At 39.1% G+C, this 24,139-nt stretch overlaps 1 protein-coding gene across 1 annotated transcript in view; it reads left to right on the forward strand.

Moving 5' to 3' along the window:
- Window positions 1–24,139, forward strand: part of LOC115452187 — a 48,339-nt gene that overhangs the window by 15,809 nt on the left and 8,391 nt on the right. The window contains exons 2-20 of the mRNA XM_037442734.1: window positions 2,073–2,090; window positions 4,680–4,709; window positions 9,749–9,921; window positions 11,786–11,974; window positions 12,680–12,847; window positions 13,102–13,252; window positions 13,483–13,639; window positions 13,959–14,126; window positions 14,652–14,836; window positions 15,115–15,207; window positions 15,924–16,052; window positions 16,524–16,629; window positions 17,773–17,935; window positions 19,368–19,576; window positions 19,866–20,124; window positions 21,752–21,933; window positions 22,343–22,419; window positions 22,586–23,128; window positions 23,759–23,876. Coding sequence (XP_037298631.1) covers window positions 2,073–2,090; window positions 4,680–4,709; window positions 9,749–9,921; window positions 11,786–11,974; window positions 12,680–12,847; window positions 13,102–13,252; window positions 13,483–13,639; window positions 13,959–14,126; window positions 14,652–14,836; window positions 15,115–15,207; window positions 15,924–16,052; window positions 16,524–16,629; window positions 17,773–17,935; window positions 19,368–19,576; window positions 19,866–20,124; window positions 21,752–21,933; window positions 22,343–22,419; window positions 22,586–23,128; window positions 23,759–23,876 — 3,118 coding nt within the window. The remainder of the gene's footprint in view (window positions 1–2,072; window positions 2,091–4,679; window positions 4,710–9,748; window positions 9,922–11,785; window positions 11,975–12,679; window positions 12,848–13,101; window positions 13,253–13,482; window positions 13,640–13,958; window positions 14,127–14,651; window positions 14,837–15,114; window positions 15,208–15,923; window positions 16,053–16,523; window positions 16,630–17,772; window positions 17,936–19,367; window positions 19,577–19,865; window positions 20,125–21,751; window positions 21,934–22,342; window positions 22,420–22,585; window positions 23,129–23,758; window positions 23,877–24,139) is intronic.

Genomic DNA, 24,139 nt, shown 5'->3' on the forward strand with positions numbered 1-24,139 from the left:
GTCCCCCCGTCCATGGGCTTGCATTCGGTGGTAAAACTGAGCGGACTAGAATTGCCTCAGGGGAGACATAGTGCAATAGTTGTAGATAAACACCTTCAGCAATTACTGTCAATTTCATAGTAATGGTAATGTATGAAGTGTTTCTCGGTAACAAACTGAAAGCGTTTGCGCGGTGTCTAAAACAACTAGGTGCGTGAAATTGCGATGGTTATCAGACAACGTAAACACGACTACGTAGTCATTCGCGTGTCCGAACGCATTTTACAGTTCCACACATTGGCTCAAAAACAATAACCTACCGTGTTAGGTTTTGTTTTTCAGTATATGTTCTAAATATATGTTTTATACAAAAAGTTCTAAGATTATATAGAGCGGACATTGGTAAGATTGTCATACAAAAATTTTACGGTCATACGATGGTTACTCAATCTACCATGAAATACCAAAACAACAATGTAATATACTTAATATTTTCTTCCATATCCTGATCTATACGTTTTTATTGACCACATTAGCATACTTTCTATAAATATGTTATTTTTATATTACCTAAATCTAAGGACGCTGTGTCATCTCGTTACACGGATATTTCAAATAAGATTTCTACCAATTCGTAATACCTTTTGGAGCAGAAATTTTATCCTCATGTGCGGTCTATAACTAACTATACTGTTGTCTAGTTTTATAGGTAGATTTTTTTTGCAAATTTAACTTTAGTTCTTCGGCTATTATAGATGTCTAAAAGCCATATAGTTTTATACTTTTCGCAGTACTAAAACTGACCTTATTTGCACCCGAGCAAGCGTGTACAACTACGGGACTGAGGTTATGAGTTTGAATCTCGGTGTGGGCCTTAATAATTGTAATTAAGTTTATCCATTTTGTAATTTACTCAGTCGCATCTCGGAGTCAGGGAGTTGAGGGTGTGTATTGTGCACTATAATATCTTGTGCGTACCTGGTTGATTTTCGCTTATATTAGCCGCCGTAGCCTAAATTCGGCAAGGAGGGATTCATTCACCTATAGCTTAACCTAAGATGATGATGATCTTATATCAACCGAATAAAAAAATACACGTTATTATTGATGTTTAATTGATTTAAGGATGAAACAAAAAATCGTGAGGGAGCCTACAAAGTACAAACTCAAAAATTCTCCATAACAGTGTAAAATCAATGTCACAGGATGGTGGAATTCGCACTTCTCAATAATAAAGGAAGCTTGTACCCAACTGAAACATAATAATCGCTATCAAAATAGTTTGTAAACAAGATGTAAAAGAAAATTGTCGATTCACACGCTCTGGCACCGCGCCAAAACTACAATAATATGACTCAATTTATATTTTGTTCATTATAATTTAATAGGTCTCTTAAAATTGTCGCGGGTTATATATAAACCTTATGCCGTTGATATAGGGGTTATGTTTGAATTGCTTTACTAAATTAAACCACATAGATACTCGTCTCTACCTCAGCAAACGTGCCAAAAACCATCCATGAACAACAAATATTTTCACCACAAATCCCGCTATTATTTTTCTGATTTTATTATCATTTTGTAATTTAGTGCAAATATGGCGTGTGCTTAAGTATATTTTTGATTGAAAGTACGATATCGCCGATCCGCTGTATTCTCTTCATGTAATCTTAGGGCATGTTATATTAAAATTGCTTTTTTATCATTAATAATTTTCTGTGAAACTTAAACTTATTATTTTACATCTGTCAATAGAATAGCTTAGGGTATAGAGCTATATTTAAGAAGACCATCATACAATGTCAAAATGAACCTGCATATTATAGGGTATTTCATTATATAATAATCATTAAGATTACTCCAGTTGTACTACTGGTTATGATATTTATAGCAAGTAGTGGCCTACGTAAGTGTCGCGTTCCGAAATCAGCCTGTATACCCAAATTCGAACAGGCCGGCAGTGTCGACTGGCGAGGGATAATTATTTCTCGACAATCGACATTCTCTGTCACTCCACTCCCAATCAGGTGCAGGGAAGTGACTGTCGTATAAAAATAATGTGCTGTATTGAGACCTGAAAATATTTGTTCCAGATCTGGATGGTGTGAACCGTGAGTAGACGAGACAAGACTTGTGTAATAAGTTACTTTCCCCAACAAAACAGCGCTTATGTTTTTAGAAGCTATCTGTTCAAATAAAAATAAATATAATATCAGCCCTGTATTGTATACTGTCCCACTGCTTCACTGCTATCGCTTGCTTTAACGGTGAAGGAAAACATCGTGAGGAAACCTGCATAGCTGAGAAGTTCTCAGTAGGAATTTCGAGGGTATGTGAAGTCTACCAATCCGCACTAGCCCAGCGTGGTGGACTAAGGCCTAATCCCTCTCAGTAGTAGAGGAGGCCCGTGCCCAACAATGGGACAATATATAATACAGGGCTGATGATGATGAATAAATACGTAAATAAATAAACGTAAAAGACATTGCCAAATGTAGATTAGGTTCCTATTTGGATTTACGTAGGTTGGGATAGGGTTTCTAACAATGGTTTTCTTTTTTACTTACATGTAAATGTAAAAATCGATACGTAGGACGTACAATTTCCACACTAGTTAACGTAAGACAAAAGGCGACACCAGTGCGTCACGGAACTGGGCCGTGGTGCTAACAATACTCGAGAGTAGGGTTACCATTTACAAATGACAGAATGCATGTCCAAGATGCCTATAACTCCTGATACAGAAAATAATCTGGCTAAAATAAAAAGCTTTAATAACTAATGAGTAAGAGACAATAGATCATAATTATGAATATTGTTTGTTTTTTTCTAGACTATCTTTTGCTCGCGGCTTCGTCCGCGTGGAGTTTTCCGGGATAGAAAGTAGCCTATAACCTTTCCAGGATCTTAAACTATCTCCATAACTATTTTCATAAAAATCCGTTCAGTAGATTTTAAGAAAATCAATAACATACAGATAAAGTAAAAAGGGGCCTGTTTTATACTTTTATTCAAAAAGATGACAGACATTATATAAAAATACTATTTAAAAAAACTCCTGCCTCAGAAAAATTGCGGCCACACCCCTCTCCAAACCTTAAACTGCGTTTTATTTACGACAAACGCCTTTCATATGGTAAACCTACTCGGGAGACACTTGTTTTACAACAATGCCGTGGTTTCATCCTGAATAAACAGTGGTAATTACTTATAAAACTCTGGTTTTTGATCCTACATATAAACTTTTCTTTATACATACGTGCGCGGCAAAATTGCCCCACTGCACCTGATGATAAATGGTGTGGGGCCAATATTTCGAAGGACTAGAGATGATTACTCCTCGACAGTCGACACAATTATGCCGGCTTTTTGAAACTGGATATACACAGGCTGATCCCGGAATGCAACACACTTACGTGGGCCACTATGGCGGGTTGTAATACCTTGTGTATGGTGGTCACTATCCGGGCGGATATAAAATATATCCTACAACCAGCTAATAACTACCTCTAGATAAAAAAATAATTAGTTATTAAAAATACTGATCGCTAAATGTTTTTTGATTTGCACATATATATACCAATTTCTACACCAAGCATAAGGCTTTATCCCGAACAGGAATGGAAGGAAAGCCATGAGCAAAGCTAGTCAATTGCGAAGCATGTAGAGCTGACCCCACAGAGAAGGAAATATATAGACGTTTTAATACTTATCAGCCTCGAAATACTTCAATCAAACAAAAATTGGCAATAACTCAGTGTTGCAACATCAAACGAAAAGTTACCACGTAATTCTGTAAAGGGAATCAATCAATATATTACCTCAAAACAAAATTGAAGAACAGGGAGGCTTGTTAACATTTAATGCGTTTTAAATTTCAAAAGGAGGTAACCGAGTTATGCCACGAGCCGCGCTTCAAAGGTTATGCTAGTGTTGCCAGTTATTAATATTCTACCTGTGTGGTAGATTTATTTATAAAGTGGCGTCCTAGATACTTCCCATTACTGTAATAAGGTCTTTAGTAATATGATTTAGATCGTAGATTTATAATTTTCAAAGCAATATTCTCTCTATTCTAGACGTTATGGCCGATGGCAATTGTTTTGCAATGTCTACTATGAAAAATAACACACGTAACAAAGGCAATATTCTGGTTTTTCCATTTTCAATAACAATCTGTGACGCTTTACATCAGACTTTTCTAGTTGTAAATGTTTCTATAATAAGGTTCAAAATACCACTTGGTTATGGAGGGAAGGTGTATATATATTTTCAACTCCTCTTTCTTCTATTTGATTAATTTGGTTATGGCTTGAGACTAATGAGTGCTCCCCGAGAGTCGGCAAGCTTCACTGCTCGGTGACATAATGCGTGCCGCTGCTGATCCAGGCTTACAGGAGTTGTAATGGTGGATGTGAGGGCGTGATAGTCTTGTGCAATATACAATATTTACTTACGCGTGTTTCAATATTGCTGACCCAAAAAAGATTTTTTGTATTTTTTCGTATTTACTACGCGAGTAATGTAGTCAAAATCGACAGTAATGAATTTTTCTATTCTTTTCTCTTTAGAATAAATTATAACTATTTTTTTAAGGATATGTTTTTAATTTTCCGCCTAGAGGAAGGCATTTCTGGTTACTTATTCAGTTTTTCATTTCCTTGCCAAGATATCATATTAAAAATTACTTTTTTTGTCAGGTATACACTACCGTCAGCTGCCAACGAAAGGTTTTGAAAATTGTGTTTGTGTGCCTAACGAGTGTTCCAAACTTAGACAACATTATCCCAAATTAACAATATATTACTGTTTTTAATATTTTTACTAATATATCTACATTATAGTTATGAATAACAATAGTATTTTGTCCACCATTTTAGTGATTTAAATGTTTGCGCAAACAATTAATTTCAAACATAATTCTAAACCTAACCAATATTATTAAATTGAACATATTTTATTGCCTATTTGGGATTTTATGCTCAGTATGAATTCCCAAATAGGCAGGCGGAGTCTGAAATTTGTGCCCGATATGACGATAGGCTCGCCCCCTATCACATCATGAGACGGAAACACACTTGGCGAAAAGTGGGTGCTCTGGTTGCGCCTCTGCATACCTCTTCGGGGATAAATGCGTGATGTTGTGTGTGTGTGTGTATATTTTATTGCCTATGACTTACACTTTAATTGTAAATACCCATAAATATTTTTTTTTATTAGAGATACCATTAGATAATACATACAGTACATTTGTAATCAGTAAAAGAACGTATAATAGCCTTTTGACAGTATTTACAGCTTGCATAAAAAATTATAGATCGACATAAATAATATATTTTTAAAAGTAATTATTGTGACCAAAAACACTAAAATCTGAAACAAAAACAATACTTACATAATTCAAAAATAGGTAGATTCTTCACCTAAGCATTTGGATATCAATTTTAATAATTTAAAAAATTCAATAAATTTACGTCCAAAACACACACACACGCACATTATGATGAAATCGTTTAGGTATTTTTATGACTTTGATAAAAAAAAATGTTTTTTTTTATTGCTTTGAATGACGAGACACAATTGCAGTTCGCCTGATGGTAAGCGATACGACCGCCCATAAACAGTAGGAACACCATCCAACATCTTGAATTACAAAGTATTGTTCGGTATTACACTGCGCTCGCCATCCTGAGACATGAGATATTAAAATAAAATAAAATAAAATACTTTATTTATCACGTAGGCGAACAAAGTTGCACTTATGATACGTCAAAACAAAAAATAAGAATAATTATTATTTCTTAACAACTATTAAAATTACTTATATAACTATGGACATTTTAAATTAGGGATAATATTTATACAAAAGACAAGGTACAAACCGAAGTAACCAGCTCGTAGGCAGGCTCTGGCAAGTAGGGGGAAATAGAAGTCTCATTATGTCCAGTAGTTCCACTGGCTACAACGTTCTTCAAACCGGAACACAACTGTGATTACACACTGTTGCTTGGCGGCAGAAATAAACATTGCGGTAGTACCTACCCTTGGACTCTCACAATAAAGTAAGCAATAAGTGATAAATGTCCAATTTTAATTTATTTTTGAAAGCATTAATCTTATTGCAGATGTCCATTGCGTTGCACTTCGGTAAATAATTTAAAGCTCTTATCCTACTAATGGATGGCAGACGGTCTAAATTGGTTCCATAGGGCTTTTCTTTAAATAATTTGTATACAGAAGACCTAAGTAAACGTCTCGGGGGAGAAATATTTACTTTGGAAAAGAGCAGGAGAATTATAATATATATTTACTTTGGAAATATATAATACTCTTTGGTAAATATTCCCTGACCTTATACGATATAGGTTACGTGTACACATTTCTCTCCCTCGAATACTTTGGTGTTCAGAACACATCGTATCTTGCCGATCTCTGCGCAATTTTCACGAGAGCCACTAGGTTGCTTGACCGAAGAAAGAAGGGTTCAGCTTTCCGTAGTATTATAATGCTCTTTGGGTTTTACTTTGTTTCAACGGAACGATGTTTCACAAATATCTCCAAGTAATATTGTGTTTAATTTGCTGCGCTTGAGTTATTTTTAGAGTCAATTATATACATGTGAGGTTTCCTAACTTGGGCTTACATTATAGCACTAAGTTATAATATTTAAATTATTGTAATTGTAGTGTTAAGTCTGCTGGAAAATCTAATAAATAAACATATATGCTTCAATAAATTGGTATAACTAAGTATTCTGTACTCTTTATTGGTATAGTCGTGTAAATTGTTGAGGATTCGGCACGGAAAATTGACTTCATTCTATCTCATTTTGAGTTTGTGGTCTATATAACTAATTGCTTCTTAACATTAGAGGAACCAATATAATAGGTAAGAAGATATACTTTATTTCATTAAATATTAATTACATAAAAAATTAAATATTACAAAAGCACCTAAAAATGTTAGTTACTCAAGCATAAGCCGTTAAATATACTTAGACGATGTACACACACATTCTTGAATTTACACATAAATTGTACTCCCAAAAAAGACCATCCACAAGCACAGCTTCGAGAATCTAATAGAAAAATTAAAACTTACTGCTTATAACACCCTTGGTTTCACGCCTACATTTGTCTTCCTTACTTATCCCCCTCTACACCCTTCCCTAGCATAATAGGTGGTTATAAGACTGCAATCACTTACTCGACCGACCCACATATTTGCTATATTACTGTAAAACGCTAGCTTTTTCCACCTTGCGACGCGACAAGACAGCTTCGATAAACAGAATTGAAACATAATATCGCCTAATTGGTTCCAAGACAGCATTTTATGCTATAAAACAAGTTCATGATTCAACCTCTGGTTAGACAATTACTGTGTGAGATTTTGTATTGGAAATTATCTTGCTCGTAGATGTTTTTCTTCGTTAACATCAGGTAAAGTAAAGCTACTTTTCCATTCTATTGCCTACACATCATCTACTACTTTCATCTACCAGTGGTGAAGGGTGAAAATTTCGAAAGGGACACGACATAACATATAGGTACTAATAATATGCATAAATGCGGTCTACAATGGTTCTAATGATAATTAGATTTTACATGAATTACAAAAGAGAAGGTGTGTAAAGGTTCGAAGGTGTGTGAAGTCTACCAATCCGCTCTAGGCCAGCGTGGTTGACTATGGCCTAATCCCTCTCAGTAGTAGAGGAGGCCCGTGCCCAACAGTGGGACAGTATATATTACAGGGCTGATATTATTATATTATTACAAAAGGGAAGCCAACAAGAATCGGATTATATGAACCATTGGCCACTGGCACCTACCAAGCATAAACTCATCTATTACAAAACATTACCGTAATTCCGTAACGGTTGTAAGCTGAAAAAAAGCCAGTTGTAACACGCACTGGTAACTAGGTCGCGGTGCGCGTCACGCCGACGTCACAGCGCTGTGACGTCAGCCGCGCCGGCCACGCCCGCCCTCTGACGTACAGCGTGCAGCGCTGCGATTCGATTTTCAAAATTGGTTGATTGGTCTTGGAATGATACAATTTGATTTACTGTCATTTGTATAATGATTAGGAAGGATGTAAATGTAAATAGGGGTGAAATTGATTTATTTATTTATTAAACAGATGGATCTACGCAATTGGTAATTAAGGTTATTTATTGCAAGAAATTACTAAAATTGTCTATCATATTAGGGCAAAGCGTTTTGTTCTTCGACTGCAATGAAAGGGTGCGTTTTGTTACGAATTCAACTTAGATTTCCTTTAGAAACCACCGAGACAAACGTAAATAAACCTAAAAGGGAAGCCGGTAGGAATCGGGTTGTATGGATGCTTCACCACTGCCCTCTACAATATTGTTATCCTTTAATTCAGTAATGCGATAGGAACTGAGTGATAAATCGTATTAGCGATGAAACAGGCCGTGCGTTCGAGTTAGCTTTGTCAATGTTTTTCATGCCTCCCCTATGCGCAGGGGTGGATTTGGATGGATTGTGGGGGTAAAAATACTTATTTGAAATATAAACATCAATTGAAATAAAGAATGACCAACCTTAGTCAACCCGGTAACCATGAAGGCTGCAAAGTCTTCGAAAGTTCGGGAGAAAATAATAATGTAAATAGTTTTATATCAAAGTCTAACATTCGCGTTATCATAAGAAATCGTTATATAAACATTTATACTATTGATGTGAAATTAAATGAAATACAGTAAATTATACATTTCTCTGAAACCAAATCCTCAGGCAATTTTAGCTAGGCAAAGAACATTGAACATTGATTCATTGTCGAAGCTGAACTAATGTGACAATTCGTATCCTTACTTATTGATAATTTTGTAAATATATTTGTATGTGTTATATTTAGGTAAATGTACAAAATCTATTTGCACTTTTTGTGTTCCTTATTTAATAGTAATCACATCTAGCGCCATAACACTATGCTAATCAAAAAAAAATTACACCGATATCAAAAATAAGTGGGTCTCGTCCCCCATATGTCCCTACTCCGGCCCTGACTACGCGATCACGCTCCGATACTTAACCACAGTGCCGAATTAATGGGACGCGAGTGTACACTTCGTTACGCGGGCACATGCTAGTGTGAATATCCGGTTATAACCGGTTCTCGTTTATCCTGGCTCGTGATGTTTTCTTTTAAACGGGTTTACATTATCGTATGTGCTTAGCAGAGTTTTGTTTGGATATGATAATTTCTTAGTTTATTCACGAATTAAAAAACCTGTGAAAATTTTAGAATAGAGACTTTATAATTAAGTGTTTATAGAGAAAGAGAGTAAAGTCCATAGTGGGATATGGTCACACTTCGTCAGTCGACACTCTATCTAGACTTAAATCCATTTACCATCAGGTGCAGTGAAGTATCTTTGTCAATGTCTTAAAAAAATAATATAAAAAAAAGAAAACGTCGGGTTCCCGATATCTTAGTCCCTAAAACCTAGCGTGACAAGCTAACATTCACCACCTTTTCCATCCCTTCCTTAACTTGTAGTGATGTTTGTGAGCGATAAACATCAAAGAATACACACAATGCATATGTAAGATTCAAACAGGCCAGCAAAATTGTGTCGACGTGCCAGTAATCATCTCTCGTCACTCACGTCACCCCATTTACCTTCGAAGCATGATGTCATTTTGGCGTGTCATAAAATTAACTTCACAATGAACGCAAGCAATATGTCGAAACATGACTCGATTTTAGTCCTACCATTCACATCACATAATACAAACAGGTCGAACTGCTGCACGCGCAGGTCGCCGTCGTATCGGGTGACGAAACCGTCGGTGGACGCGTCAGCCGAGCAGCCGCCGCCAGCGGAGCACCATCTGCTGGAGCCGACGCCCTCGGTCAAGGAGACGCGCCCGCAGCTGAAGGGGCCGCGCCCGGTCGGGTCCAGTGTCTCAGGTAACAAGAGAGTAGACTATACTGGGTCATTTTGACATTGCATTACTAAATGAAACCACATACTCGTCTTCGCCTATGCTGACATTGTGCCAAAAATCATCCATTAATAACAAATATTTTCACAAAACAAAACCCAGTTTTAGTTTCCTATTTTGTTGATCATTTTGTAGTTTAATGCGAAAATGGTTTGTACGTGGGTATATTTCTAGCTGAAAGTATGATGTTACTGCTGCGACAAATTCTCTCAGAGTAGGAATAGTGGCATTAGGACGATAAAATTAAAATTACTTTTTATTAATATTTAATTTGTTCGAAACTTACACTTTTTTATTTTTATACGGCTCAAGTAACTTATTGTGAAAGGTTATTTCTAAGTAGATAAGTATGTGGTTTCATTTAGTAACGCGATGTCAAAATGACACTGTATATGACTGATGACGAGTGTGGATTGCTTTTGTTTCAATGCCGAAGAGTGATATTTTCCTGAACCCGACACAACTTGTAGGTACTAATATGCATAAATGCGGTCTACAATCCTAATGATAATTATATTTTACATCATTTACGAAAGGGAAGCCGGTAGGAATCGGGTTATATTCGCCATTGATTGGTATTTACAAAATTGTGAGTGTGTCGCAGTGGCAAAGGGTGAAGTTTTCCGAAAGGGAACGCTACATAACATATAGGTACAGATGCATAAATGAGGTCTGCAAATCATTTTAATGTTAATTAGATTTTACATGTAAGAGAAGCCGGTAGTAATCGGGCTATGTGGACCTTTCGCCACTGGTGTGTCGACCTCTTTATAAAAATAATGGTAGAAACCATTGAATGTGGCAGTAACGTTGAAACCTTACAATGGGTACTGTAAGAAATTAAGTGGTAGGTAGCTCTAAGTCAGGATATCAAAATAAAAGTCTCTGCCACCCTTCCTAACGATTCAAAATTAGAACATTAAAATGAACATTAATTGAAATAATGTATGAATAAAAACTTAACTCATCAAACTGTAGCAATTTGCTACGGTGTTTCGTAGTAGTGCTACGCATTTACTACGCCGCTACGTGATTAAGTAAATGCTTTTTGCGAAGTACTTAATTATTTTACAATTAATTATAGTATTAATTAAAAAGGTAGTGTAGATTAAAGATTATTCGAAAATTAATTACTTAAAACCAAAAGTTAATAAATTATTGTTAATAAACAGTTAATTAAATACCACTAAATATTAACACAGGTATCATTTGAACATCACAAATATTTTCTTGAATATATATTTTTGAATAAATATTTAACTTATAATTTCTATATTTATCATATTTTTATCGTCACATCGGTCTAGTGCCAGCATGTATGAGCTGGGTACTGAGAATAGGTTCGATACCTAGACTGGATAACAACTTAGTGTAGGTTTTTAATACGTTTTTTTAGATTACGTCTGTTACCCAAACATGCGTGGCGTTAAGTAGACATATCAATGCCGCATCCTGCTTGAATGTTAAATATTAAACATAGAACCATTGACATAATGAACAGCATATTTATAGGTAGTACAATTTTTGTTTATATAACCCACTTAATGATAAGCAGATGTTTATATTGATTTTGTAGAGTCGTTTCCGTAGTATAATTTCAATTAGGGCATAAGGAAGATAATCTAGTAATGTAATTTAGTGCTTAAGTATTCTTTCTAATGATTGTGTTCTGTGCTATGTCTTTTGTTAAAAAAAAAATATCTAGAACCATCCTCACACAAAAATACCTAATTTTAAGTCAAAGACGTAGATGAAAATAAATTGTAGTATTATGAGACTAAAATTTCCAAAATGCTGTTAAAAATTGACCCATAACTTCCCACCTCCAGACTCCATCTCTCTCTCGTCTCCGGTGACATGCGCGACGCCGAAGGAAGATGCAGAGGGTCCGCCGATGCCAGCCAACGTGGCCGCCTTGCCGGAGGAGCATCGCTGCTGCCTGCTGGGACGGGTGCCGGGCCAGCGGCCGCGCAGGCGCAAGGCGATGCTCATATACGTGTGCGCTGCGGATTCTCAAGGTATTGAAGCTGAACCATAGAGTAGTAATAGACTATCCTGAATTCTATGGTAAGAGTCCATATGGTTGCACGAGAGTAATATATTGTAGCGTTAAACGATTCTACACAACAAGGGGTGAATATGATAATCGTCCTAAACGATTAAATAAAAAGGTGATTTACAAAAAATCTCATTTATTTTTAAATCTTGAAAAATAACATTTATTTTTAAATCCTAGAAATAAATCACCTGTTTCTCTATTTATTTATTTATTAGGTTTTAATTTAATTTAAAAGTCATTTCAAGCGCAATTTCATAATAGTAAAAGAATGTATTGCACCCGCGTACACATCATAACGTTTATTACACTGAAAGATAGACATCATTCTATAATACCATAATATAGTGACTGACCGATAAAACTGTTGCTTTCGTCTACTATTATTTTTAAGATATCAACCATAATGCTTGCTACTTGAAAGGCGAGCTACTTCCGTTTCGTTTTAACTGCAAAAAGCCATCTCCCAGCATCAAATGAACAATTTGTCTAGTCGTATAAAAAAAATATTGCATGCTATTGTAGTGTACTAAGTATATAAGCTATGTAACGTATTGTAATAAGCTAGTATTATGAGAGCAGTCCAATAAAGAACCTGAAACCAACAAACACGTCTCAACATATATCCATCCTTCCATTACACTATGAATAACACCCTGCGTTACAGATTGCTGCGCCGAGAAAGGCGCGCTACAGTGCGGCGCGGCGGCGGTGCTGCGCGTGCGCGCGCGCCGCCGCGGCTGGCGCGTGCACGTCGCCGACCTGCACTGGCGCTCGCCGCTCGAGCAGCAGCGCGACCATCGCTTCCCCGTGCTGTGTATCGCTGAGCTTACTCGTAAGTTGTCTTTAAGGCCCGTTTTCCTCTATGATCAATTATAATTAAAGCCTACTGCACACTACACTGGATGAATTACTAGTGAGCCCGCAGCGCCTACGCCTCGCTGTGACTTTGCTCGCAGCTCATCAGTTTGTTAAGAGCCTTTAGAGTATTCAGCTTCTGTACTTGTTCCATCATTATCTGACTAGCAGAATAAGGAATCCGACTTCTTTCCTCTTCCAGTATTTTAACCACATCATTCCTCATTCCAGGTCAATCGGAGCTAGGTGCGGTGGTGCCGGTGCTGTTCCTGAACTCGGACCTGGGCACGCCACTGCTGCCGCATACGCTCGAGTGCGCTGACTTCCAGGCGGCGCTCGATGCCGCAGATGACGAGAATGACAAAGCATTGCTGAATAAATGGTAAGTTGAATATTACTTCGGTGGCGTATTTGTAATTTGTACGTGGTAAGTCTACGATCACGGTGCTGAGGTCTTGGGTTCAAATTCCGGGTCTGTTCAAAAATAATTGTGACTAAGTTTATTCATCTTAGAAATGACTCAGTCACAGCTCGGAGTCAGGAAGTTAGCTGTGTGATATCACCGTATCTCGAAGTATATGATTGAGCTGACTGAGTTCCCTCCCATTCCAGGTACAGCCTGGACAGCAGCCGCAGCCCGGCGTGCTACCGGCTGGTGCGCGGCGCGCCTGCGCGCTGGCGGCGCGAGATGGCGCGCGCGCTGTCCGTGCTCGTGCGCACGCTGCCCATGGAGGCCTGCGACGCGTACCTCACCACTGTTGTTGAACAGGTGCAGATTCCTTGCTTACAAGCGACCGGTCCGCCGTCGCCCTAGTTGCAGAACATCAGGCCTCAAACTATCTCCATAAAAATTGCGCGCGGTTTCAACTGGGAAAAAGTCTATCTGTGATGAAAGTCGCGCTATGTATTTTCCCAATATAGAAAATAACCAATGTCCTTCCTAAAGTCTCAAGCTATCTCCATACAAAACTTCATAATTTTTTTTTGGTAATTTTTCAGTTTATCGCGTTTAAACAGACGCAACGGGGAAGTTTGTTTTGGTTATCCTTACAATATGTATTTAATTCCGTGATGACCATTGTTTCCAGGAAGTGCAGCACACGGTGTTGATGAGCGTGGAGGCGGCGCGGCGCTGCGTGTGGGTGTGCCGAGCCGGCACTCCCAGCGTCACCAGCGCCGAGCCTGCCGACGCGGCTGACGCGGCGCATCATCACGAGCTGCAGCGGCGTCTGGCTAACCTGCAGAAGGATCTGAAGGTAGCATATAAGTGTAAAAATATTGTTGGCGTTGACTTGACCAGCTAATTGAGAGAGCTTGGAGATTCTAGTAGGTACACCAGCAAAAACTAGAAATCGAAATCCTTACGAATACTTCATGATAGAAAGTGGTCACATAGTTGGTGGTAGATCTCTCATATGTGAGAGTCCGCTTGGGTATGTATCAGCGCATTATTTCCGCCGCCAAGCAGCAGTGTGTAGTCACTGTTGTGTTCGGGTTTGAAAGACATTGTAGCCAGTGTAACTACTGGAGATAAAAAGACTTAACATCTCATGTCTCAGGATGGCGAGCGCAGTGGAATACTAAACAATATCTCATAATTCAAGATATTGGATGGTGTTTCTACTGTTTATGGGCGGTCGTATGGCTTACCATCAGACGAACGGCAAGCTTGTCTCGCCATTGAAAGCAACAAACAAAAAGACACGGTCATATTTAAAATGACGATAAAGTGAAGCTGTACACTAGATTAGAGTACTGAAGTGCCTGTATTCGTGTTGCAGTTGCACCTGAGCGAGCGCAACATAATCCGCGCGAGCGTGCGCGGGCGCGCGGCGGCGGGCGCGGGCGGCGACGAGCAGTACCTCGAGCGGGTCCGCGGCGCGCTCGCCGAGCGGCTCGACGCGCTGCTCGACTCGCTCGTGGCCGACCACGACGCGCCGCCGGGACACAACGGCGTGCCCGCCACGTGAGCATCATGTGCCATGCCACGTACATCAGTGGCGAACGGTCCACATAACCCGATTCCTGCCGGCTTCCCTTGCGTGTAAAATCTAATTATCATTAGAATGATTTGCACCGCATTTATGCATATTAGTATATGTGGTGTCGAGTTACCTTTCGGAAAACTTCACTCATCGCCACTGACGTACATATATTGCATATGAAAACACACATCCCTCCCTTATCTCCAAAAGGGTAGACAGAGATGTAACCAACTTTTTTCAACATTTTGTCTGACTCCAGGTTGTTGGATGAGATAAACGAGCACCTGTCGTTCTGCCAGAAGGCCGCGCAGTGCACCTCCAACAGAGAAGTCACACTTAACGAACTCAAAACGTGAGTAAATATATCTATAGGTAGAAGGAACTTTACGATGCGTAGTGTCTCGTACTAGCTTTTTCGCAGATGGTATGAGCTTCTATAACTGCGGCCATAAATGACTTAATACTTGGTCGTGATCTGGTGATTTCTGCGCCCTTCCAGGGTCTGGTCTCTATCCCTAGACCTCGCTAACACTGCACTCATTATGGCACTTGCAGCTTGTCTTTGCCAGGGCATTCTGATGTTTATGGGCGACCGTGAGTATTTAGTAATTACTGTATTTAGTAACTACAGGTGGACCGTCAGCTCATCTGTCTTCATAAGGTATAAAGAATACTAAACAGTTTCCACCCACAATTATTTTATTCTCTGCATACCATCGCATTATTCATTTCTGCCAAACAGGCACTGTTACATTTAATTTTAATTACGGAGAATTATGGGAGATCTATGAATACTTTTAAAAGAACCGGGATTCTTGAGGTCTTCAACAGTTTCTGTATTTAAACTTGTAAAAGCGGATGTACGGAGCAAAATCTTCATGAAATTACTACCAAGTTTCTCAAAAAAAAAACGTCTAAATTGTCATGAAAAATTAATCAATTTACGTATTCAAAATTTTCTTGTTACTAACGTGGTGACATAAAGTTGTCATGAAGAATTGTTAATTAATTTACGTAGTCAACATTTTCTTGTTGCTAACGTGGTGATATCAACTGGTCCGCGTGCAGGTACATAACGAGCGACAGCACGGTGCCGCTGGCGCTGATCGGCGGCGCGGGCTGCGGCAAGGCCACGCTCGTGGCGCGCGCCGTCACCATCGCGCCCTCCTTCCAGCAGGACCTCGCCGTCATCGTCAGGTACACTCCCCTCTCTCTGGTACATGGTTTCGCTTGCCTGGCGTAAAAGGGCCAATGGGGGTCTCGGACGGAAGGAAGGGGCTGTCCGTGATCTTTGTATTATCTTTTGGTACATTATTGGTATACTTCTGATGGACGGCAGCGTCGAACGTAGGCCTTATCCACACTACTCATCTCTTCGTTTCTCTTCTCTTCTCCACTCGTCTTCTCTTTTATAACTTCTTTTATCATTAGACTATCCACTTCGCAACTTTTCTTTTCTCAGCTCTCCAAATCATTTATTTCCACTTTCCTTCTTCACACACCTGCTCTTCTCTTCTTCCTCTCTCTCTTCTCTCTTAAAATGCAGTTTGTTTTTTAAATCCGGAACCTAAACTATCCTAATCGCTATCTGCAGACAGATTCCATGGCTAACAATTTTATTCTGATTAATCCATTTTTCAATACTTATTGTTTTGATCTCTGTTCCAGGTTCGTGGGTCTGACGCCGCAGTCCAGCAGCTCCCACCAGCTGCTCAAGTCGATAGTAGATCAGTGCCATGTATTGAACACCGGCACGGTGTACAGGGGGAAGAATGTAAGTAGCCTTTTTCTTCTTCTTTTCTTCTTCACTCCCGAATGTTACCTTACCTGACTTTAATAAAGGCTTCTAATTCGGATGGATTTTAGGCTGTGAATTTTGTTGACGTATTTCACAATATGGCTGGTAGTGGATTAATGGTCGCTTTGCATCTCACGATAATGTACATCAGTGTGCACGGTCAGTAATTTCTTTGTTACCTAAATCCATTCAAACTGACTTTAGTATAGTGTCAATATTGACAGCTTGTGGTTGTGTAAGAGCGGCGCTTATAATATAAGAACTTGAATCTAAGTTGAAACCTGGATGTCAATAAAAAATATTAGCCAAATACCTAAAATTATTTGTTGTTCAAGTGAATAAATAGGTCATAACAGTGACATTTTGGTTGCCATTTTAGTTCAGATTTTGAACAAATAGTTTATAAAGACGTTCGTGTCTATAAAATATACGTGAATGATCCCTAAGATGTTTCTATTACATAGATACGTTGTCCGAGCTCAATACTGGCAAGACGAAAGCAAGGTAATTGCCCGACATTCACTTAGTCAACGTCCAACCACTGTCGACGCTAGACGGCTTACTAACTTTTTGTATGTTTATAAATAAAATGCCTTCCTGTGTTTTTAGACGCTGTACAAATTATAACTGTGAATGAAAAAAACGTTTCATTACATACGTTAGTAATAAGTGTACACTATTTAACTTATTTATTTTAATATGCATTTTATTCAACTGTCATGGCGACGGGGCGGTCGACGCTCGGGCTCACTCGGGCTCACTCGGTCGGCGTCGGGCCCATTCGGGCGGCGTCGGGTCTACTCGGGCCGTATCAATGCGACCGGCTAGGGCTGTGACTATAGTAAATACTGCGCTATTTTTATGTGCAATTTTGTTAGTGTATGACGTGTCTGTGGCGGTACAGTTAGTGCATACACCGCCATCTCGTCAACATCGCCGGAACTGCAAGATGATCGTTGCAGTCGCGATAGATGGCAACATCGATCCTGAATCACGTCGAGGTCACCACTGTAGCGGCGAAAATGTTGACGCCGCGGTAGAGGAACGCAACCATCTGTTACGTCGCTACACGTCTATTTGTAAAACGTCATTGAATGATGGTATGACATTGGTGTGCAGGAGGCGGGGTCGCTGGGCGCGGCGCTGCGGCGGTCGCTGGGCGCGCTGGCGCGGCGGCGGCCCGTGCTGCTGGCGGTGCTCGGCGCGGACGCCCTGCGCGCGGCGCGGTGGCTGCCCGAGCGCCTGCCGCCCAACGTCAAGATGATCGTCACCGTCACCGAGGGTAACACGAGACATACACTTATTGAGAATTCTCTAGTTATCTGTTTTCATTGACAATGTACAGTGTCCATAGGGGTGTCTCTAGTGAACCCGTGAAGCATCTCAATGTTTGCCGGCAAACATGACAGCTACATTGACATTTACGTGTGACACGGGAATATAACCTTATATACTACATAATAAGGTTATTTTTCCGTGACACGCGTAGTCATGTAGCTGTAATGTTTGCCGGCAAACATTGAGATGCTTTAAGTGCTAAATTAAACCACCAATTACACAACAGCATATTACTAAACGACCATACATTGTGCCGGGCGTTACTAGACTACTTAACGGCACTAAACAAACATTCATATAAAAATGCAACTGCAATTGACAATACATGAGCCGCTACACACTCATGTCTCGCTTCACTGTTAACTTCTTGCAGCGATACACATCTCTAAAGGAACGGTTATTGCTGATAGGAAATTAATCGTTTTGACGGAAATTAATTATATCTATATATATAAAAATGAATCCTTATTTCCCTTGGTCACGCCATCACGCGTGAACGGCTGGACCGATTTCACTATTTTTTTGTTGTGTTTGTTATTGTTAGAAGAAGGTTCTTATGACAGAAAAAGTTCAAAAAAAATTCGTGGAAAATTAGAAAATTTAAGAAAGCTTAACGAAAATATTAATTTTATATAATTGTCAATTGTTTGAAATAACTGTCAGCGCTTGACAGAATGCGCGCTGCAAATTCATAGTTAAGACGGGACAACGTCTGACGGGTCAACTAGTTAATTATATTTGTAGTAAATAATAAATAATACATTAAACGAAGGTATACACAACAGATTAATTCTACATCAGAACGAATTGCAAACTACATTTATACATATTGGTACCTATATGCTGTGTCGAGTTCGCTTTCGGAAAATTTTACCTTCAGCCACTAATATCTTATCCTTCTTAAATCTATTCTATTAACGATAAAATATATAATTAAATTCACATATCCGTCGTATGACGGGTCGGCCCTACAATATGGTTGAGGAGGCCGATGACTGGCACATGCGTCATACTCGTGAACGGGTGCTGCTTGTGTGGACTGTTCTGCCCATTTCGCTTACTATTTCTAATTGCTAGGTGCTAAGAGGAAATATTTATGAGCATAATAAAAATAAAAATCATGATTCCTGAGAGGGTTGTGCACTCATATGAAAATTTATATTAATTTATACCTTATTTTACGAGCATATAAATGAACTGCTCTAAACAACAATAAAAACCAATTGATTTTGAAAAGAGCAACACCAGAATTTCTACCGTTCTTCTCTGGTGAGAACTGCTTTCCGAACTGGTGGTAGAGTTAATATTGACGGAATCTAAATAATGTATAACATTTTACGGATGCAAATAAATCATTTTATTTCGTAAACTTCCAGAAACGGACGAACCATCTAGCTCAGCGATCATGGCGGTGCTCTCATCAGAGGATGGACCCAAGGTCCTCAGAGCCCCTCCCGTAGGCCCTGAGGAGGCTAAGGCAGTGCTGACGGCGTGTGCTGCCACTTACAGCAAGACTGGAGCAGCATCACCACCAGAGGCTGCTGTGAAGGCCGTGCAAAAGTGCACCTTACCGCTTTATGCGAAGGTTAGTTTTACAATGAGCGTCGATCAATCGTCGTCTCTCGCCTGGTTAGTATTGATATTTTTAAAAACTATATTTATTTCGTCATTTTATTCTAAGTCTATGTCCTGTCCTAGATGTAAACCAGATTTTTTGTGGATAATTTTGCGTTTAAATAAGTTTTTCTCTAAATGTTATATGGAATAAATATGTATATCTTAAAAGAACTTAAAAACTTTTTTTTCCTGCGGCACATTTTCGTTAAAATAATTTAAACTTAATAAATACAAATTATTAAAATACCTATTTACAGATCCTAGCTTGGCAAATATCATTATCAGCGGAAACCTTCACGGAACAATCCGAACCTGAAACAGCGCCGGAGCTGGTCATCTGCGAAGACCTGGAAGGTCAATTGACACAGATCCTGATCACCACTGAAGCAGCTCTGGGCGCGGAGAAGGTCAAGACGTGCCTGGCGTTACTGACGGCTGCAAGGCGAGGTTTAGACGACACGGAGATCCTAGATATCCTAGCTCATGATGACCTGTTCAGGAGTGAGGAGACTTATTGTGAGTATGATTTGTGATGCTTACAGATAATAGTATCAAGGTGTCAGATTGTCTTTTGGAACTGTGTTCTTGAGTTATTTAGTACGAAATACGTTGAATTAAGATTTGAAAACGAATTAGTTTATTAAAGGAGACGGGCGAAACTTCATAGAACCTTGGGCTTGGTGTTACTGAGATGATTTATGCATTATTTTATAGGAATAATAGAACCATTTCTAAATTAGAAAAAAAAACTGTCTCTACAATGGGAGTAATGAAATAATCACTATAGAATACAGCGTAAATAAAAACACTTTTCTGTGAATAACTTCGTATTTACCCGATAACACAAGATGTTCACAGCACCTAATCATTGTCCATTGGATTGCCGTGTTGACTAATGAGCAGCTGGCTTAAATAATAACCAGAATTGAAATTATCGCATGGAATGGACGAGGACCGATATAAAGGTACTTATCGCAAGATGAAACTACGTGTAGGTTGCAATTAATACAATGGTGTTGATGGTTTATCGTTACTTTCCGAAATCCAGTAGAACAAGCAAAATCAGTCGAGCAAGCAAGAAATCAAAGTCCGTTGTTGAATAAGCGTGGGTAGTTCATTAAAACAGCAATCGTCTAAAGATTCTCGGAAAGCCGTAGTCGTTAAAAAAAAAATCAAACCAAAAACATTCACTTGCGCAGAAGTACAGAAAGCGAATAACAATAATATACATTAATAATAGACATATACATTAAGTATAGATATTCCCGATACAGGAAGTCAGTTACTTATTCATAATAAAAAATATTTTATTTTCCCATTGTAATACAATCTAATATTTTTTAATAGCAGATATAAAAATAGAAGAGGAATATTGATATATGTTTTATAAGTGTACTGTCAAGCCCAATTTCGCCCGTCTCCTTTATCAATTTATACCATAATAATATATAATGTAGGGTATTTTAAAAACTGTAATGCAGAATTAAATATTCAATTACAATTTTTTTTTTAAAGTTACTGTGTTTCTTTTGTTTACATACAAATTTTGCCATCTGGGGTATGGTTGGAATGACAAATTCTTTCTTTAAGATCTATTGTCCGGCTAGAAGGACCAATAATCCGGTTAGAAGGACCAATTGTTTCAACATATCGCAAGAGTAGTAATGTTTTAAGTTAGGTACGTAGTATAGTAAGCAGCGATAGCCTAGTTGGTTGTGGAACGGACTTCCGAGACAAATGTTTAAATCCCAAGGGCACACACCTCTGACTTTTCTTATTGAATTATGTGTGTATTCTTTGTGAATTATCTCTTGCTATAACGCTGAAGGAAAACATCGTGAGGAAGCAATACCTGAGAAGTTCTCTATAGGAATTTCGAGGTTGTGAAGTCTACCAATCCGCACTAGGCCAGCGTGGTGTACTACGGCCTAATCCCTCTCAGTAGTAGAGGAGACCCGCGCCCAACAGTGGGACAGTATATAATACAGGGCTGATATTATATTTATTTTTACTTGAATATATAGCTTCTAAAAACTACACAAGTGCACCGTTTTGCTGGGGAAGGTAACTTAGTACACGAGTCTCGTCTCGTCGACTCACGGTTCACACACCCAGCTGATGATAACGTGCATGTGTGCGGCAGTGCCGTGGGCGCCGGCGTCGCTGTTCTGGCCGGTGGTGGCGGCGCTGCTGGCGCCGTGGCTGCGCTGGGACGCGCGCGGCGCGGCGCGCTGGCGGGACGCGGCGCTGGCGGGCGCGGCGCGCGAGCGGTACCTCGCCGACTGCGAGCCCGCTGTACGCCGCACGCTCGTGGACTACTACGAGGTGACACTCACACCTTCCACCTTTTTTATGACCTTCAAATTCATCAGTTCAATTTAAGATTTGGCATAGTACAGCAACTAAGTGCTTGTAGCCATATAATAGAAGAAAAAAAAATTAAGATACAAATAAAATATTTTTTTTTTATTTTCTAGATCCTTATTAATTTTAAGGCCTACGAGAACTATTGGCAAATCCAACATCCACCTTTCACCTTTCTTTATGACCTTCACGTCAGTCAGAAGTTCCAATGTAAGATCGAAATAAAATATTTTTTATGAATTTTCTAGATCATTTTTAATTTTAAAGCATATGAGACCTACTGACAAATCCAACATCTCAATCTAGACCCCATAATATTCTGCTACTATACCAAAGAGAGTCCCGTCATAGTAACGGCAATTTATTTCAGGGCGTGTGGTACACAGAAAACGATCCCAAGATGGCGGGCCGTCTGGTATCGCAAGAGAACAAGTTTTCTGATGACTGGTAAGAATTCAAATGTGAAAATAAGTAGCTGTGGAAAAAACCAAGAATTGTTTAAATAATTATAATAAATCTGGTTTATAATCTATTTGATCGCCATACACCAAAAAGAAGAAAAATAAAGTTTTCTTTTCTCACTTATTATTGAAAATGAATTATTTACCCGCAGCTACAACACCAGAAAACTGGACGAGTTACCCTACCAGCACTACCATTTATACAAAGAAGAACCCGAGACCTTCGCCTCCCAACCCTACTTCACACAACTAGACTGGGTCCACGACAAACTTGCTGCAACAGATTGCTGCCACTTCCTCGAAGACCTGGCCTTGGTCCACATAGAACCTCTACCCGAACACATAGACATACTCAAAGAGTTATTCGAGACCCACTCTTACGCACTCGATTACGACCATAGACAATTCTATGGTCTTCTACGGTTGACCATAGAAAAGAGGCAGCGTGATGGACTGGAAATTAAGTCAAAAATAGTCCAGGGTTGGTTGAAGGATGTCTATGATCCGCCTGTTCCAACACTGTATCCAATAAACGAGGATTATTGGAAGATAGAAGGAAAGAAAAAGGATTTGTCTATGGTCGATGGCTTTGATACGAAGACGTTTGATTTGATCGTGAGGTTTGATACTCGAGGGAAATTCGTCGCAACTGTTTCTACTGAGAGAGAAGAGATTTGCGTGTGGGATGTAACTAAGTAAGTTATTATAATAATTTTAGTTTTAACATGACTATTGGATTCCCTCTCAGAAGTAGAGGAGGCCCGTGCCCAACAGTGGGACAGTATATAATATCGGGCTGATATTATTATTATTGGATTCTCTGGTAGTGATTGTAAAGTTAGACAATGCTTTTCTGACTGCATATGATTATGATATGATATGTGTTAGCAAAATTATATATAGAGATACGTATAGCTAGAAGCCATTACCATGAGGAAGAAGTCAGGCTTGATTTAAATCATCAGGATTCTTAAATAAAATGTGTATTATTCTTTGTGAATTATCGCTTACTTTAACGGTGAAGGAAATCATTGTAAAGAAACCTGCACACCTGAGAAGTTCCCTATGGAAATTTTGAGAGTGTGTGAAGTCTACCAACCCGCACTAGGCCAGCGTGGTGGACTAAGGCCTAATCCCTCTCAGCAGTAGGACAATATAACACAGGGCCGATATTAGTATTAGTAGGGCTCTTAAATACTTCACATAATTAACCAATTTCTGGTACAGTCTGACTTTTCTCTTTCAAGACTTTGTAATCTCAAATCCATTATCAAACAGTCCATATTACTTTACACCAATAAAATTGTTTCTCTATGCGTTTCCAGATGCGAGCTGGTGCGGAAGATAGTGGGAGTGACGCATCCCATGAACCTGGTGCCGATAGATGAGTACAAGTGCGTCGTGCTGTGCCGCCGGGAGCTCAGGGTCTACGATTTGAATCAGGTGGGGACACTCTTTTACTGAGCACATTCTTTTCCACACTTTTAATGTAACTCACTTAAGTATAACTTTGTAAATGTTGTTAATTGTTTCTTGAATTTATTCCTTAGTTTTTTCACATATTTTTAATATACATACATACATAACATCACGCATTTATCCCCGAAGGGGTATGCAGAGGCGCAATTAGGATACCCACTTTTCGCCAAGTATGTTCCGTCCCATGATGTGATAGGGGGCGAGTCTATCGCCATATCGGGTACAAA

This window comes from Manduca sexta, chromosome 4 (assembly GCF_014839805.1).
Source record: "Manduca sexta isolate Smith_Timp_Sample1 chromosome 4, JHU_Msex_v1.0, whole genome shotgun sequence".
In the NCBI taxonomy this organism is placed as follows: Eukaryota; Metazoa; Arthropoda; class Insecta; order Lepidoptera; family Sphingidae; genus Manduca; species Manduca sexta.